The following is an 18,588-nucleotide window of genomic DNA, read 5'->3' as shown; positions in this document are numbered from 1 at the left end:
CCTCACAGGGTATGGTCACGTGGTGCCTTTTTCACGGACTTCTTCAGTCAATAATCAGGCTAAATATTCTTTTTTTTTTTTTTTTAAAGATTTTACTTATTTATTTGACAGAGAGAGATCACAAGTAGACAGAGAGGCAGGCAGAGAGAAAGGAGGAAGCAGGCTCCCCGCTGAGCAGAGAGCCCGATGCGGGGCTCGATCCCAGGACCCTGAGATCATGACCCGAGCCGAAGGCAGCGGCTTAACCCACTGAGCCACCCAGGCGCCCCCAATCAGGCTAAATATTCTTTTAAAGGTTTATTTATTTGAGGGAGGGACTGGAGGCAGAGGGAGAGGGAGAGAGAATCCCAAGCAGACTCCGCCTCCAAGTTGGAACCCCGGTCGGGGCTTGATCCCAGGGCCCTGAGACTGTGACCTGAGCTGGATGCTCAGCCGACTCTGCCACCCAGGTGCCCCTCGAGGCAGGTGTTTGAGTGGCGTTTCTGAGGTGTGACTCACGTCCAGTACGATTCACCCATGTTCACGGGCCCGCGTCTGATTTTAGAACACTTTCGGCCCCCAAACGGAGACCCCGCGCACCTTCGCCGCCCGTCCCAGGCCTCCTGGCGCCCATGCATCCGCTTTCTGTCTGTGCGAGTGCCTGACGCGATCACGCCCCGTGGGCTCGGCTGTGACGGGTCTGTTTGCCACTTTCCTGAAGTCTTTGGGTCTAGCCATGTCTGTGGCCGTGTCTTCAGTCTGTCTTCTGGACATCATTTGGTGCCGAGGGTGCCGGACTCCCGGGGCGGGCTGGATGCCCAGAAGCCGAGAGGCTTTGGGCCTCGCCCTGGAGAGGAACTTTTGAAGCTGGGGATGACCCCCTCGTAACAAAGGATTCACTTCCTCGCCTGTCAGGAAAGTAGAGGCCGGGTGGCGGCTCGGAACTGCATCGTCTGTGTTAATGGCTGACGGGCAGGGGCCACCGGGGGGCGGGACGGGGCAGCGAGCGGGGGTCGCCCAGCCGCGCCCAAGTGCTGCCTCCTGGCCCCTGCTCGGCTCTGTCCCTTCTGACTGTGCCTCACCACCACGGCTGTGGCTGAAGGTGCTACAGGGTCCGCGGGAGTCCTGGGGCGGCCCGGCGGACGCCTGAGGTGTGCTCACGTCCACTGCTCTCTGCAAAGGTCTGCGGTGCCCAGGACATTGGCTCTGCTGCTCCGGCCCCTTCCAGAATGCCCCTTCCAGACTGCCGCGGCTGAGCAACTGCGCACTGGGCCGCCTCTCCGGTCTGGGCCTAAGAGAACTCGTGGGGAGGGCCTGCCCCGTACCAGGGAACAGGAGCGAGCAAGAGGCCCCTAGCCCCTGTGTAGGGCTCCCTCTCCTCTTCCTCCCCCGTCCCCTGTGGTGTGTGTTTAGTTATTTATTTTTATTTCTTTTTTAAAAGATTTTATTTATTTGACAGAGAGAAACAGCGAGAGGGAACACAAGCAGGGGGAGTGGGAGAGGGGTTAGCAGGCTTCCCGCCAAGCAGGGAGCCTGATGTGGGACTCGATCCCAGGACCCTGGGATCATGACCTGAGCCGAAGGCAAACACTTGACGACTGAGCACCCCAGGCGCCCCGTCCCATGTTGGTTAATAAACCGTCAGCCTCGATGGCACAGACCTCGCCCTTAGCCCCTGTGTGTGGAGCAGGTCCTTCAGTTTTAAACCGTAACCAAATGTTCGCACGAGACCGCACCGCGCTGGGATTCCATATGGAGAATCGGAGCGTTTGTTACTGGCCTGCCTTAAAGTTCGTACTGTACAAAGATGCATTTGTGCTATGATGTTTTATCATGAAGAATCAGCGTTTTGACTCATTTGTAGGACTGAGGCTGCTGTTTTGAGCATTTGGACAGTAACTTCATTTAACCCTTTTTAGGAAAGCTGGTGGGTCTGTGGGTGACAGCAGCACCTGCTGTCCTCATTGAAGAGCTCGGTGTGTCCTGCATTGGAGCTTCCTCACCCAGGCTGTCTGCGCCTTTAGCGCTGGTGCTGACCCCTGGCCCCGCCCCCGCACAAGAAGCCCTTCCGTGCATGAGATGATCGAATATGTCCCTGTGGATTACTCAGACTGCCATCTGTTTCTCTTTTTGAAGTTCTTGAAATTAAATACCAAATAGGAAAGATTATTTATAAAATGGATTTAAGAAATAAAACATCACAGGGCGCCTGGGTGGCTCAGTGGATTAAAGCCTCTGCCTTCGGCTCAGGTCATGATTTCAGGGTCCTGAGATCGAGCCCCACATCGGGCTCTCTGCTCAGCAGGGAGCCTGCTTCCTCCTCTCTCTCTGCCTGCCTCTCTGTCTACTTGTGATCTCTCTCTGTCAAATAAATAAATAAAATCTTTAAAAAAAAAAAAAAAAGAAATAAAACATCACATAATACCAAGTCTCCAACCTAGAGTTTAAGGACTGGAACATTCCTGGGGCCCACCTCCTCTTTCTCTAAAGGGGACCACTGTGGTGTTGAGCTACGACTTCCTGTTTCTCTCCCTAGCTGTTCCCCCGTGTTTGTTTTCCTAAACCAGGCGACTTGCTGCCCCCCTACCTCCACTGCGTGCAGGTGTCAGCTGCCCCTCGGACTTCACGTGCTCCGTCGTTGTGTTGCAAGGATTTCATTGCCTCTTTTCTGCACTGAGTTCCCCTGCGAATGTGGGGGTGCCGCACCTGTTCTGGGTCCCCCAGTGTCTCTCAGGGCCTAGGGTCGTCTGCGTCGGGGTCCTGCCAGTCAGTCACCTGTCAGGTTGTTCCTAGGTCCTTTATTATCTCTGTGTAACGTAAATAGTGTTTTTTTAAAATGACATTTTCAAACTGTTGTTTGGCAACTTTGCTGTCTGTTACATACACGTGTGTTCTTCTGGGTTTCGCACGCGTGAGCGCGTCGTGCAGGGATGACAGCTGTCTTTCTCTCCCTGCTCACCTCGGCTCCCGCGGGTAGGCCTTCCAGAACCGTGTCCATTGACCAGCTCCGTCGCTTATTTTTAGCTGTAAAGGAAGTGCTTTGCTCTGAGTGTGCGAGGCCGTGTTGGGTGATACCCTTCATCACGTTGGAGATGTGCGTCTTCCGTGTCTTGTCAGTTTCTGGCACTGAAGCAGTGAGCTCCCTTTTTTTTTTTTTAAGATTTTATTTATTTGCCAGGGAGAGCGTACAAGAGGGGAGAGGGGTAGGGAGATTCAGCAAACTCCCCGCTGAGCAGGGAGCCCAACGCAGGATTCGATCCCAGGACCCGGAGACGACAGCCTGAGCTGAAGCCGGACACTTAGGCCGCTGAGCCACCCCCCTGTTGTCGCGGAGCTCGTGCTGTTGCGCTAGGCATGCTGTGGTTTTCTGGGACTGCTTGCTCCCCTGTTGGAGCAGGCTAGCAGTGCTTCCTGTAGTTTTTTATAGCCTTGTGGGATTTGAGACAATCATTTCTCATACGTTTTGGGAAAACCAGTTTGAGCAAAGAGACGTCTGAAGGCAAACATGGAAGTAATCCTCCTGGTCCTCCTGTGGGCTGTGGCTAGGCTGAGAGACAGCCTTGCAAATGGGACGCGCCCCGAGGTTCATCGAAGGCTACCTGTCATGTCGTCTGTGAGAGCAAGGCCGGGACGCTCTCTAAAAGTTCAGTGATGGGGCACCAAGTTAGAGTATACCTCGGGGGTAGGATATTACGTGGTCACTGAGGTTGTGTGCTTGAAAATTACTCAGAGATCTGGGATACAAAGATACAAACGTAGTGATTTGAAGCGGCACCTGCACCCCAGGATTTATAGCAGCGAAGCCCCGTAGCCAGATGTCCATCGGCGGACGGAAGGGTGGAGAAGACGTGGTATAGCTGTGCGCTAGACTACTACGCGCCATCAGCCAGACGAAATCTTGCCGTTTGCAAAGACGCAGATGGAACTAGAGGCTGTTAGGCTGAGCAAAGTCAGTCAGAGAAAGACAGTTATCATGTGATCTTACTGATAACGAGGAGTTTGAGAAACGAGACAGAACAGCCAAGGGGAAGGGAAGGAAAAACAAAACAAGACGAAATCAGGGGGAGACAAACCGTAAGAGACCCTCAGCCACGGGAAACAGACCGAGGGTGGCTGGAGGGCCGGGGCTGGGGGCCGGGGGCACTGGGTGACAGGCACTGAGGGGGACACGGGATGCGTCGAGCGCTGGGTGTTGTGAGCAGCCGACGCGTCACTGACCTCTTTCCCTGAAACTAACAGTTCACTCGGTGTAAATTAATTGAATTTAAGCTAAAAAAAGGTCTGGGATAAAACTCATAATGTAAAAGCATACATGGACCTGCGTATGCAGCGCAGAGATATGCGTGTGGCTGCGTATGTGCACTCCGCTGTGCGTGTGTATGGAGGACGGGCCTGCAGAGCTTGGGGGTCCTTGGGAGGTGGGTCAGTGCTTGTCCACAGCTCTGGAGTCTATGTCCTTCTGGGTCCTGTGCAGCCAGAAAAGCTTGGCAGGGGAGAGGGGGTGAGATGTCGCCTAGAGACGCCGTGACCCTGGAGAAGGAACGGTCCGGCGGGCTGCAGGCACAGCTGGGGCCTGCTGTTTGTAAAGGTGCTTTTCCCGAGTCCGCGTTCGGCGTGCGTTATCTCGGGGGAATGCGGAGGGCAGGGGACTGTGGCTTCTCCTTTCTCTCTCTGCTGCTTTGCTCTGCACGTGGGTTCCTTTTATAATTCAGAGCAAGAGTTTTCTGCGTTGGTGGCCGCACACTTGACCCTGCGGAAAGATGCGAGGAAGGCCTGGTGAGCGTAAGCCCTGTGCGCCTCTGGCGTACCTCCTCCTTCCTGTTGCTTTCCGTCAGTTGTGTGCGTGGTGATGGGAGAGATCGTGAGTACGCTGCTGAAGACGTGGCTGAACCGTAGCGTGTTTGACGACTGACAGCCACTGCGGCTTTGTCCCTGGGTTTGGGGAGGCTCCTGGCATGCGTCGGTGCCCCCACGCTTGGGGGTGGCCGAGTGCGTAGCTGGGAGAGTGGGGTGTACTCGGAGGTGGGTGTGCAGGGGTGGTGTGTGGTGTTCGGGGCTGTGGCCTGGCTGCAGTCACCGGGGCATAAAGTGGAGAGGAGCATCCAGGGCCAGAAGGGCCTTCAGCGCGGACAGGTGGGCCGCAGCAGACTGACTGTGCCCCCTCAGGGTGCCGGGCGACACCTGGAAGCCAAGCAGAGAAAGCGTTTCCTTGTCCCGTGGCGCTGACAAGTCGAGAATGGGGTGCTGCCAGTTCTTTCAAGAGAAGAGTCACACAGTAGGGATTCCATTTGCCTTTTTTTTCTTTTTTAAAGATTTTTTAAAATTTATTTGACACAGAGAGAGTGAGGGAGGGAGACGCAGGCAGAGCAGCAGAGGTGACGCAGACTCCTTACTGAGCAGGGAGCCCAGGGCGGGGCTCGATCCCAGGACCTTGAGATCATGACCTGCGCCGAAGGCAGCCGCTCAACCCACTGAGCCACCCAGGCGCCCCGCATTTGCCTTTTCCAAGCAAGATGGCGCTCCGGTCAGTGGCGCTTGCCCTTGTCCTGGGACGAGCACGGAGTTCCCTGGACGGCTCCGCGGTAACATGGCGGTGGTGCCGTGGTCTGCAGACATGGCCGAGGCAGGGGCCAGGGCACAGGGGACCTCAGCCCCTGCCTCTCCCTGTGGAAATGAAACCGCTGACACTTCGTCAGCTCCCACCCTGGGAATTAAGAGGCCTCCTCTCCCAGCCCGACATCTGCTGACGCCCGTAAAAAGTAATTGCTTTTGAGATGCTGTGTAGGGCTGGGGACTGGCTGGCAGAAACGTCGGTGTGGAGGCAGGGGGGAGAGATAGAAGTTACCTGTTTTCCCCCTGGGGAACAGAGAGGGATACAACACCTTTATTTTCTTGGGGAGCAGAAAGGTACAATTGGGTAGTTAAATTTGAAAGAGAATAGCATGACAGAAAAAAGAGAGAGGGGCATTTAACAAGAAAATTCCCTAGAGGGAAGATTAAAGCGAACAGGTGCTGGAAGAAGGTCTCTGCATATTAGAGCTTAATCAGCTTGGAAGATGCATTCCAGATGGGCTAATTATGTACGAGTTGTTGCAGGTCGTTTCTGGTAGGGGCAAGCGTGTATTTTTGGAAGTGGTGATTTCGTTGGATTCGATTTGACTCCTGCCTCCTACCGCATCTCCTCCACTGGGCAACTGCCGCTTCGGGGGCCCCAGGACCCACTCAGCCGGCCCGTGTGTCGGGCTGCCCCCGTCCAAGCCGGTAGAGCCTGAGAAAGCTGGGCCCAGCCCGATGGCCACAGAAAGCAGCGCAGGGCGGCCACCTGTCACATGGACTGGAAAGTAATTCCAACTTCAAAGGAAGGCAGACAGACAAAGCAGTGTGTTGTTTTCCAGGAATGTGTCCTTTGATGGGGACGCGTAATGCTGCCTGCGCGGCTAGCTGGTTAGCCGATTCGGACCGCTTTCTGGGAGAGCAGAGGAGCAGGTTCTGGTTGGCAGCTCCCTTACGTTGTGAATCAAGGAAAGGTCCGGAAGGCACGGGTAAACAGATGTATCGCAGACCAGGAATCTTAATTTCTAAACAAAAGAGTCTGGGCCAGATAGGACCTCTGGACTTGCCGTTGGGATGATGGACTTGCTTTAACTTAGGAACGCCTGTGAAGGTTGTTCCGAAAGACGGTGTGTGGCTCTGCGGTGCCCGGCAGGGTGGGATGTGCCGCGGCAGCCCGGCGGTGGCCTGTGAGCCTCAGGGGGGTCTGTGTGGCATCCACTGGGTCTGAGGGCTTTAATAAATGTAAACTTTTATGGAAGGCCCCATAATTGGGAGTTATGGATGTATAATTTATATATGACTCCGTGAATGATTTATATGATGTTAAGTGATGATTTAGATAGAAAATATGACCCCCTCTCACAGAATCTTTAATGAAAAGTGTGGGTTCTTATGAATTTATTTCTAGAGCTCTGTTTGAACTCAGCATGTTTGACATAAATCAGATATAATTGTCATTTTATGATTAATGAACATATGCTGGCCGTTTTCCCCCATAATTAAACTTTATGTTCTGTGCATCTGACAAAGCAAAACAAGTTCAGACTTTGACAGATTGGTGGTGGGGTTCCCGCCTGCGCATGTGTGTGCGCTCATTTGCGTATTATTTGTTTTCCTGACATTCGGGATGAAGTCGGGCTTCAGGGGTGCGCGTGGGATCGCTGGCTCAGACCCAAGACCGAGGGGAGGGCGCGTGGGTGGGAGGCAGCGGGCGGGTGTAGTGGGCGGCAGCGGGCGGAGCCCTGGGTGGGCGAGTGTGCTGGGTCCCGGGCCGTGCCGCTCGCTCCCAGTGGACACGCCCCATTAGCCCAGAGCACGGCCGCCGCGCTGAGCCTTGGGAAGTGACGGCAGGTGGCTTTGTGGCAAAAACACGCACAGCTCCCCTCTGCCTTCCCTGCACTTCAGCGAGACTTAGAATCGTTGAGAAGGTCGGACAGCAAGCCTGCGAAAGACGAAGCGCGTCTCTGGTCGGCACACCTTCCCTCACCCTGCTCACTTCTGTTTCCCGTTTCAGGACATAGACAAGTTCGGCAATGAGATCACCCAGCTGGCCCGGCCCCTGCCCGTGGAGTATCTGATCATAGACGTAAGTGTGCGGCACACACCACCACCCTGGGCATCCAGATGCAGGCCGGGTGTGGGTGGCGGTGGCTTGGACAGTTGCCCCCTGCTTGGCCCGGGACAGGCACCCTGGAAGTAGATGCATCATTGAGCTCCCGTCATCCCTGAAGAGTGGCGATTCTAGGGGCTTTTTCTTTAGTTTCAGTTTATCTCCTTAAAAACAACTTAGGGTTTACCTTCTTCCAAACTAAAGTGCAGGACCACCAACCTGGTCAGGCAGCCTCCGCAGGTCAGCATGTGCAGGTCCGACCCTGGTCACAGCTCATCTGCCAGAGCCGGGCTCGCAGTGGGGCAGCCGCGACTGTCTTTGAGTGAAGTGCTTGTGTGCTCGCTTGCGGGGAGCTGCAGGTGCCCAGCGGGCAGCTGGCTGCGAGGCCCCGTCCCAGTCTCGTCTCCCATCGGGAGGCTTGCTCTGCTCGTGGAGGTGCGGCCCCGGGCCAGAGGGAGGCAGCGGGTTCCAGCGTGAATGCAGCATATTCGCAGAAGTCAGCTCTGTCCCACGGGGACGGGCGGCTGCTCATTTCCTAACTGTGTCCTGCCAGGTTCTCTCCGGGCCATGTTTGGGCTCAGGAAGGGCACATGATTCAAGCTGTAAAATATCTTTGCGTTTGGAGCAACGGGTCCCCGGGAGCCAAGCCCATCGGTGCGCCATTCCAGTTGGCAGCTTCTGAGAACATATTTATTACCTCGGCCGTGAAGGCATCTGTGTTTTAGACTACCCGGGGTGTAATTAAGATGAAAACAGATTGATGGAACGTGCTCTTAGGAGGAGTCGGCGTGATTTAAAGGCAGCTTTCTGAGGTCTTCTCTCCCCGTGGCCTCCCCACCCCTTTCTTTTTCCAAAAGAGCCGAGTTCTTGCTTAGTGTGCTGTGTCAGTAGAGTTTGGTCTTGAAGGAACATCCCGCCTCCTGACGGCCACGCTCTCCGTTGCGGAACGAGGTTGGAGCAGTCCTCGAGAGCAGGTGTCCGGCCCGGTGTGCTCAGCCCCTTGTTGAGCCTCGTGAGCAGGCTCCGGCAGGAGAAGGCGTGAGCCGCTGTCCTCGGGCAGCTGTGGTGGTGCGGTTGGGGGTGTCTGGGCATCGGCTACATGACCTGAGATAGGCTTGGGGGCTGTGGTTTAGGTGCCGGGCACCCTGCACCCCTCCGTGGGGTCTGCGGCAGTCACAGACTGCCTGGTGAACTCTCGCTGTCCTGGTGAAGGGGAGGTTACCGGCCGGGCAGAGACGTCTCTTAGTTCCACACCGATTGCCCGCTGGGTGTCTGCTGCTGCAGGCCCCTGCCGAGTCTGCCTTCCCAGAGTGGAGGTGCCGTGCCGTCCACAGGCTTCGCCTCCCCAGGGCGGGTCGCTCTCCCGCCCTCTGTGGAACCGTGGCAGCCGCTGGCCCCGGTAAGGGCATGTGCGTCTGATCCTCGGTGGCTGCTGGCTCCCGGGAGCGGCTCTGGCTCTAAAGGAACAGGCAGAGACTTAGGCTCTGTGGCTGACAGAGGCCACGCGGCCGTACAGGCATGGTGGCCGGAGTCTGCGGGCTGCACGGTCTCGTCAGTAAACACCAGCGGGAGCGGCGCCTGGCTACGGCCTCAGTCGCTGGAGTGTGTGACTCGATCTCGGGGTTGTGAGTTCAAGCTCCACACTGGGTGCAGACAGGACTTAAAAATAACACCTTTAGAAGAGCTGCGGGGTCAGGTCTCCGACGCCGCTGCCGGCTCAGCCGTCCCTCAGCGCGCTGGTGCAGTCACCCGGATCCGGGGCCAGCCGGCCCGAAGCGGCCCGCGGCCGTCGCTGATGCAGAGAACAGACTGGGACGACGCGTCTTCACTCCTATGCATAGTCCCAGAGGAACCAGAATAGCTCTGCTAAGTGTGGACGAGGTGTGATCTGCTGGCGCTAGTGTCCTGTCGGAGAGGAGAGGCTGTGTCCGGCCAAGGCTGTTTGACGGCTCACGCTTGGGTGCCTCTGTGGGGAGGCGCGTCTGCCGGGGAGCACAGACCTGTACCCGCATCGGTTCTTGCACACTTGCCACTGCCCCTGTGGTTTCTGTTGATGCAGTGTTCGATGTAAAACGCCTTCTCTTGTTCCTAAAGCGCGTCTGAGCCAGATGAAGGGCTTAGGTGCCCCTTTGGACTCAAGCTCTTGACCGCAGCCCGTCTGCGGGGAGAGCAGGCGTGCCCTGTGCCGCACATCAGAAGCGTGGCTTCTCTTGCTGCGTCCACGTGGTGGGGCCGGACGTCCCGAGGGGCCTCAGCAGGCTCTCTGGAGGTCGCTGCGTCTCCCAGACCGTCCCAGCTGACCTGAGAGTTCTGGCCTCATCCGTCGTGTCCCCACTGCTCACCCTCCGGCTCCTCCCCGGGCGAGGGCCTCTGTGGGAGCGGCTCGGCTGACGGAGCCCCGAGTTAGGTGTTGCGGAGGCCCGCACATTCGGACGGCCTGCGGATGGCCCCGTCCTCGAGCGTGTGAACAGTGATCTTTCTGTTGGTTTCCGGGACCAGTGTCAAGGCATTCATTGTGGGTGTCATTCACGGGGGACCGTGGCGTCCAGTGGGGAACAGGACTCTGAGGCCGGAGCTCGGGGAGGGTACCGCACTCGGGGCTGCCCTCACCCCTACTTGCAGCACGATTTATCAAGGCTTGTGTGTTTGTTCGCTAGATCACAACAACCTTCCCCAAGGACCCAGTCCATACTTTCTCCATTTCACAAAGTCCGTTTCCTATTGAAAACCGGGATGTCCTGGGTGAGACACAGGTAAGCTTATCTTTACAGACGTGATTTAATGTGACTCCTGCTTGTTTATCTAGTGTCAGTGATGTTTTTCTAGAAAGCACCAAGCTTTCAAACTCTCCCGATTGATTCTTGTTGACGAAGCCCAGCTAGGACGTTTTCTGACACTCAGTTGGTCACCGTGACATCCTCTCCGGGCCGGGGCTGACAGATAACCGCAGCGGCAAACCCCCGTAAGGCCTCGGGGCCGTGGATCTGCCAACGGGCCGTTCTCAGCTGACGTCTTCCTTCCTCAAATGTGTTTGTCACTTGTGTCCTCTGCCAACAACTTCTTTAGTGTTTGTTCGTTAACAGGCATCATCTCCTTGTGGAGACGTGGCACCTCGATGTTTGATTTGGCTTCCCGCCCTGTCACCTTCTGCGTGGTTTCTTTCTTTTTTTTTAAGATCTTATGTGTTTATTTGATAGAGAGAAACACAGTGAGAGAGGGAACAGGAGCAGGAGGAGAGAGGGAGGGAGAAGCTGGCTCCCCGATGGCAGGGAGCCCGATGCAGGGTTTGTCCCAGGACCCTGGGATCATGATCTGAGCCGAAGGCAGACGCTTAACGATGAAGTCCCCGAGGCACCCACTTGCTGCTGCATGTCTCATGCGTGGTCTGGGCCGTGTGGGCCTCGTGCGGCCTGGCCACCTGGGCTTTCCAGCACGCAGTGCGGATCCCACACAGCACGTCCTTTGTGGTGGGCCCTGCTCTCGGCTGCCCACTTGCCTTAGGCTGCCGCACAGGCCGTCTTGGACACGCATTTCGTCTTAGGTTCTAGTTGTTACAGGCGTTGCAGGAAAGAGTAGAGAGTCCTTGGGAAGTGTGGTGCGCTCTGACGCTTTGCTCTCCTCATGGCCCCTCTGTGCGGGGCCTTGGGGTGCTTGTAGAAGTGCAGAGCCGCTCACTTCCTGGGCGGGGCTCTTGACCTCCTGGGTTAGTTTTGCGGAAGGTGGGTGTGTTCCATCTTCCCCAACACACACCCATACACACACATCAGCCGCGCAGCGGGACAGCGAGTGCACACAGGTTTTCTAGCCCCAGAGTGAGGCCTTCTCACAGCCCACTCTGCTCCTGGAGCGGCGGGAGCATTTTTGGGCTTTCTAAGTGTGTCTGCAGCCGGCCCAGCTTTACCTACACCCTCTCTCACACACACACACACACACGTCCACGAGTCACACGTGTGGAGAGCACCTTCCTGGAGGACAGGCCAGAGCACGTGTTGTAGCCGCGTGTCCCTCTGGCCCGGGTCCCCGTTGGTTCTTGAGAAGCAGCTGGAGAGAGATGTGTGTCCGCACTCTGCATCCAGCCGGGACTCAGGAGGGGACAGATGGCTCTCTGGGCTCAGCACGGGGGCTGTCCTGGGACGCTCGTGCTCACTTGCTTCCTTCTGCCGCGCCCCTGTAGGACTTCCACAGTTTGGCCACCTATCTGTCCCAGAATACCTCATCCGTGTTCCTGGACACCATCTCGGATTTCCACCTCCTGCTGTTTCTGGTCACCAATGAGGTCATGCCCCTGCAGGTACAGGCCTGAGTGTGTGGCCGCTGTGCCCCTGGCTTTGGTGGGCCCCGGGTGGGGGTTCCCTGTAGAGAGATGCTGCCTTTCCTCACAGGTCAGAGCAGGGCTGCGGAGCTGGGTCGAAGTCCTTCCTGTGTCCTGTGGGCAGTGGCTCTTCCGAGAGGCTTACTGATAGGAGATGGAGTTTGCACTGAAACCGCTTCCTTCAGTGTCTGTCCCCAGGATCAGGACGGTTGCATTTGTTTCAGTTCATAGGGAGCTCGGAGCCCTCCGGCGCGGGGCGTAAGCACTCCCGCGATGCACAGAGCTGCCTGCGGGCTGAGCGCCACAGCCTCTGCTGCTTTCCCGTCTCTTCCCTCCTGAATCCGCCTCCGTTTTACCGCGGTAGCGCAGCAGGCTGGCTGCCGTCCAGGCCCGGAGTGCTCCACTGCAGAGTTGGCGTTTTTAAGACGCGCCGTTGGGGAGAAGAGGACAGGTGTCACTGACAGCGGCTGTCCCCGAGCCGTGTGGGGGCCGCTGGTCCAGCCAGGACGCTCTCACTTTGTGCCTTTTTTTCCTGCCTGAGACCCAAGGAGGCAGCAGAGAGAGGGGAATGACTTCTTTCTGAGCCTCTGGCTCGACACGTTCCTTGAAGGTGACCGAATCGAGGGGAGAGGCCCTTCCGTCCCCGCTGCGGCCCTGCGCCGGCGGCCTGTGCCTGTTCTCGCATCCCGCTGGGTTTAGCTGCTGTCTGTGTTTCGTCCCCAGACTACCCACTTTTGGCGTCTGACATCAGGCATCCTGAGGCTTCCGTCTGGCTTCACCTGCCTTGTTAAGCCCAGAGGGGGGCCCCTCGGCCCCAGTGCAGCCGCTGCCCGTCCAGTGGGACAGGCGACTGGCACCTGGGCTCTTCACACTAGGCCTCCGCACCGGTGGCCGCGCACAGACAGTCACCTGGTAGAAAACGTGTTCTGGGGAGCCCCTGACAGCCCCCGAAGGCTTAGTTTCTCATTAGATAAACTCTTTTAATTCCCTGCACTTTGACCGTGGAGGCCTAGCACCTAGAGACGTGGTCGAGAGCATGGAGAGCCTGCAGGGAGAGCGTGAGGCGGAGGGCGGGCCCCGGGAGCGCAGGCCCTGTCCGTGCCCCCGGCCCTCAGGGTACGGGACGCGAGCGCTGGTGCTTGGTGGTTGAGCACACAGGTCTGCTCGCGACAGCCGCACGGGATGGCTATCTGGGAAGAACTTCAACTCAGCTCTAAAATTTAGCACTTGGTTTTGTAGACCGAAGGGTGTGGCGTTTGGTGTTTCAAGGGGATGGTCTGTGAGGTTCGTCACTTGCTTGTGAGGCATGTGTGCTGCCGCGGGAAGGGGAGACTCCGTCCCGGCGTGTGGCGCACGGGGCTCACGTTTGGCCTCTTGCAGGACAGCATCAGCTTGCTGCTGGAGGCCGTGAGGACTGGGAACGAGGAGCTCGCCCAGACGTGGAAGAAGTCTGAGCAGTGGGCCACCATCGAGCAGCTGTGCAGTGAGTGTCCTCCCCTTCCTCGGCCCCGAGGGTCCTGCCCTCGCACCCCACCGCCGGAGCGCAGGGAGCCAGACGCGTGCTCTGCAGCGCCTCTCGGACCCCAGACGCGTTCCGGTGGTGGTGTGGGCAGCCCTTCGGGGACACACACTTCTCACTGCTGCGCCAGGCGCGCTCTCGAGGCCACACAGGTCTGTGGGCACAGCTCTGCAGCTTCGTGGACGTGGAGGGTACGCCAGTCCTCCGGCGTCATAGGGGCAATTTGAACGTCCTTGTTTTAGGGAAACAGAAACCCTCCGTTCGCCGCAGCACCAAAAAGTCAGAAACCTTTGGTCTCCTCAGGCTTTTCTTTCCCTTCTTTGTACTGGCCCTCAGAGCGTCCATGAAGGGTAGGGAGGACGAACCGTACAGAATAGGCTGCCCAGGACGCCAAGTCCCTCGCTGCCCAGACGGAGCCTTTGTCTTCAGTCCCAGGAGCTCCGGGTGGCAGGCTGCTGGCGCGGCCCCTTTCCCTGTGGCTTTGAGAAATACTGGAATGCCCTCTTCAGACGGCTTTAAAAATACATATAAAACGTGTTCACACCATTTTGTCAAACTAGTGAGTTAGATGCTAGAGCCAGAATTAGCCAAGGAAAACCTCGGAGCAGCCTAAGCCGCGAGGGAGCCGAGGGGACGCGGCGTTCTCTCCTGAGGGCCAGTCCCCCAGGACCTGTGGTCTGAAGCGCCGCGGTGTTGGTTGTGCTTCGGGTCGCGCTTTCCTTGCACGGGTGCCGGCCGCGCAGTCATGGGGCCGGCTGACGTGCCGCGTGCTCTGGCCCTCGCGCTCGGCGGGGCTGTCCGTTCTAATGCAGCGGACTGGTCGTGGCCGCCCAGTTCCCTAAGAGGAAGACCCGCAACCGCACGTCCTCGGGTGGCCAGGGGTGCAGTGCGCCCCATGCCGCCACCTCCCTGCAGAGACGCCGGCTGCAGCAGTGCAGGCTGAAGGGCGCTGGGCCCCGGCCAGGACTTACAGGTCCCTGTGCTGGACCCCAGAATTAATAAGCATCCTGTGTCAGCTGCACTTGGATTAAAAAGAACCTGGTGACGTAGACTGCTGACGCAAAGAGAGCGGCGTCCGAGAGCAGGACGTGGGACTTACCTCGGCGAGAGCCCCGCACACCTTCGTGCCCCTGCACGCACCGCTGAGCGCGTGAGAGCTGCTGGCGGCCTTGTAGAAACAGCCACTTCCTCTCGGGTCCAGGAAGCCGGCTCCTGGGCTTTTCCCCAAGCCAGCCACCTGATGGGCAGCCAGAGGCGGTGCTCTCGCCGGGCACCCATGCTCCTCCCGGCACACCTGAGGGCGGCGCCAGGGCTTAGGTGCTCACGCTTGCACAGCAGCTCTGCGCAGGCGTGTGTGCGCGTGGGGGACCCCCGCGTGGTCCGAGAGCCCCGTCTGTCCGTGCCTGTGGCTGCCTGTCCTCGAGCTGCCTTGTCCTCGGCCATACCGTAAGGTAGAGCTCTCGGGAGGAGGGAGCCACGAATGGCAACCAACAGCCTCTCTTCCCGTCCCGCAGGCACCGTCGGAGTGCAGCTTCCGGGCCTCCAGGAGTATGGAGCCGTCGGGGGCTCCACGCACGCCGCCACGGCGGCCGTGTGGGCCTGTCAGCACTGCACCTTCATGAACCAGCCGGGCACCGGCCACTGCGAGATGTGTAGCCTCCCGAGGACCTAGGGGCCCGCCCAGCCCTCCCTGAAGCCGGGGTCATTGTCACCACGGCCCCATGGTGGGCAGCCCTGGAGGGCGGGGCAGGGTGGCTGCCCTCGGGTCACTGGCCCACAAAGCTTCTGAGCACCAGGCTAACCTGAAGGGAGAGCCAGGCTGGTGCTCTGCGGGCGCACATCAGCCTCCTGATGGGGCGGCACGACGGTCCCCCCGCACGCCTGGGGCCAGCCTCCAAGGTGGTGGAAGGACCTGGGCGCCCCGGAACCATCTCCCGGGGCTGGGGGGCAGAGAGGGCTGACTGCCGCCCTCCGCTTTCTCTTCCCTTTCTCTTGGCTCTTGTTCCTCCCCTTCCGTGGTTGTGGGTGGGAGCGTCGGCGCACCCTGTGCTCCGGGCAGACCCTGCCTGTGAGGGCCGCCTCTTCCCCTGGCAGTGCCATCCTCTGGCGGAGTCACCGTGGGCCCAGGGTTGCCGGCCTCCCTTCTGCTTGACCTGCAGGTTCATTTGCTGCCCGCCCTCCTCACTCTCACCCGACATCTAGGTGGGATTTTTCAAGTCTGCGTTGGTTTTAATAACAGTTATCAGTAACTTCTGCCCAGAAGACTTTTATTTATTTCTTTGTAAGGTAAAATCTACATACAAGGGGGACGGAGAGACCCTAGTTCCCACTTCCTTCCCTCCCCTAGTGAGTCCCTGGGAGGGGCCGCAGGGTGGACACGGGGTGGGCGAAGGCGGACGGGGACCGCACTCTGTTCTTGGAAGTAAACCTCAGTGCCTGAGACCGCCTGCCAAGGCGCACAACTGCCGCAGCGGCACACTGGGTGGTCCAGCAGGAGGGCGGCGGTCGCTGCTGGCAAGCCTCGGCCCCTGCAAAGGGCCAGGCCGGCCTGCGGTGAGCTGGGCTGCCTGGGACGCGGAGCTCCGGCCCCTTTTGCCTCGACCGCCGTTCTCCCCGTCGCTCCGCCCAGCCCCGGCCTCCTGCGCGGTGACCGAGCCGCTGCTGAGACCTGCGGGAGGGGGTAGGGGCCAGGCCAGTTGTGAGGGTCGCCGGGACTGCTGTGGGGGTCCCAGGACAGAGGTCGTTTCAGGCCCTGTGCGTGTGCTCTGGGGTCCCCGGGGAGTCGTGGGCGGCACCCTGATGCCTCTTTGCCTTAATGAGGGTCGTGTCTGAGCTGCGGGGCACCCACAGGGGAGGCTGGCCCAGACGTGGACTGTGTTGGGGACTCTGTGTCTCCGCCCTGGGGGTAGAGGGAGGCCTGCGTGGCCTGCCCTTACCTGTGGCACTACGGACAGAGAACGCTGTTCTCTGTGTATTAGACTGTGCCTGGCACCTGCAGGTTCACCGGTATCTTGTCTGCTCTGGGGGCCAGGGGCCGATCAGGGTGGGGTCTGGCTTCAGCAGAGCCATCCGTTGTTGGGGGAGGGTGGGCCCCGCCGCTTTGTGGCAGCCGTCCCGGCTCTGAGCTCGGCGCCCTGCCGCCTGCTGAGGGGCTGTCCATGCCTCGTGGACCCCGTGTCGTGGGGTCCCTGCCATCCAGTGTGAGGCTGCGGAGGGGCGTGGTGGCCCCGGGCCCTGAGCTCGGCCGCTGTGTCCCCCGGGCCCCTGCTCCCCCAGTCCTTCTCCTTGTGTCACCTTCGCCCACCAAGCTGGTTCCCGTCTCTCTTCAGCCAGCACTCTCCCTCGACGATCCGGCAGATGCGTGATTCCTTTCCTTTCGTCTTTTAGCTGAAGGAAAAGCGCTGGCACTTCTCTGCTCCGAGTCACTCTGTTCAGTGGCGCACTTTATTGTCCAGATAAACAGACTTGGAGCTCAGTGTGAGGGTGTGGGGGACACCCTGCCGGACGCCTTGGCCACGGGCAGCTCAGCCACCTCCTCCTGCACAGGGAAGGGGGGGTCCCCCAGCCCCACCTGCCTACTTGGCCTCGCGTGGACACACCCTCTCACCCCCGGGCAGGGGGTGACTGCGTGCTCAGCTGCCCAGGTGCACACAGCTGGCTGCCTCGGCCTCCAGACGGTCAGCCCCTGGTGCTGCCGCTCCAGCCTGCTGGGGGCTGCGGGGCTGCGTCCGCTGGGTCTGCATTAGCGTTACTTGGACTCCTGTCCCACCATGAAGCCAATAAAACCCTGAAGCGACTGCTGAGCTCCCGATTGTCTTTCCTGGGCCCAGATTGTCTTTTCCTGTGCCGTGTGTGTCTGCATCCGAGTCTGCTTTGTGTCCTGTGGCTTGACTTCGCTCCACACGTCACTGTCCTCGCTGACGTACCTGGACCGCTGCAGGATGGAGACCCTAGCGTGTCCTCAGGATGGAGGGAGAGGGTGCCCTGCCTCGGGGCCCTCCTGTCAGCCGAATGGCTGCTTCTGGGCCTGGCGGGGGCGTGGGGGAGGCAGGTGCTTGCGGCAGGTGAGGGACGCAGTCTGGCAGCCCCCAGACTGGACAGGTGTGGGGATGTAAGGCCTGGAGGGGACGCGCTGCCTGTCCTGGATTACCTTGTCGATGGCAGCCAGAGGCATTCGCTCTTGGTGTTTGGGTACTGCCCTGTCTTTTGGTCTCAGGATGCATTGCTCCCTGGACAAGTACGCAAAATACAGCGCCTGCCGATGTCGGGGTCCCTGGGTGCCTCTCGCTGTGCCCCCAGGCCTGGCTGCTCCCAGCAGCGGTGCAGTGCGGTGCACGCTACTAACCATAGTCCCCAATTTGGGGTGACTGCCACACTCGGCCTTTGGCACATCTCAGACCACTGGACTTGCTGGATCTTCGAAGTGAGCGGCCCCGACCTCAGGAAACCTCAGGAAGGGGGCGCACTGCCATGAGGAGCCACCAGCACGGCCGGCCGCTGCCCCGCACACACCATGGCTTCTCTCCGGGCTGGTGGCGTCGTGGGGCTGCGGGAAGATCACGCTGCCCACACAGCTGTGCAAAGAGCACGGACAGGAGCACACACCTCACACGCCCACGCGGGCAGCTGCCTTACTCTGCGTCACCCCTCGCCGTCCGAGCCAGCCTTCAGCCCCCGGTGCCTGTGTCAGCCTGGGATCGGCACTCCGGGGCCCTCTGTCCAAACAGACCGTTGATGGTAAATCCTTACGTCACAGCAGAGGGAGTAGGGACCCAACCCACCAGTGTCTGCAGGGGCACCCTGGCCAGCCAGGGGCTAAACCGGTGTGGCGGAGGCCTGCCCGGCTCAACCCACCTCTTTCCAGATCCACTTCCCCAACGTGCTTGTTTTCGGCAGGACCATCGTCCTGGGAGGGCTAAGCCGGGAGTTCGTGTGAGCGGGCAGTTCACAAGGCATGGCGGTCTGACTGGCCCAGAAGGCCCGCACGCTCTCCTAGGAGAGGAGCCTGCCCCCGCTCCCCAGTCAGGAAGGCCTGGTGGGAGTCGGTCCTCCTCATGCCTGTCCCCCCACCCCCACCCCTCCCCCAGCATCCCGGATGGTGTTCCCAGCCCAGGG

The 18,588-nt window shown here is 59.3% G+C and overlaps 1 protein-coding gene across 2 annotated transcripts in view; it reads left to right on the top strand.

The window, feature by feature from the left end:
• Window positions 1-17,270, top strand: part of NPLOC4 (NPL4 homolog, ubiquitin recognition factor) — a 56,328-nt gene extending 39,058 nt beyond the window's left edge. For both annotated transcript variants that reach the window (XM_032322122.1, XM_032322123.1), the window contains 5 exons: window positions 7,547-7,618; window positions 10,300-10,395; window positions 11,817-11,933; window positions 13,335-13,437; window positions 14,988-17,270. In XM_032322122.1, the coding sequence (XP_032178013.1) occupies window positions 7,547-7,618; window positions 10,300-10,395; window positions 11,817-11,933; window positions 13,335-13,437; window positions 14,988-15,145 (546 nt within the window). In that variant the 3' untranslated portion in view covers window positions 15,146-17,270. The remainder of the gene's footprint in view (window positions 1-7,546; window positions 7,619-10,299; window positions 10,396-11,816; window positions 11,934-13,334; window positions 13,438-14,987) is intronic.
• The last annotated feature ends 1,318 nt before the right edge of the window (window positions 17,271-18,588 follow it).

Source organism: Mustela erminea, chromosome 18 (assembly GCF_009829155.1).
Source record: "Mustela erminea isolate mMusErm1 chromosome 18, mMusErm1.Pri, whole genome shotgun sequence".
In the NCBI taxonomy this organism is placed as follows: Eukaryota; Metazoa; Chordata; class Mammalia; order Carnivora; family Mustelidae; genus Mustela; species Mustela erminea.
This window is presented reverse-complemented; position numbering and strand designations above follow the sequence as displayed.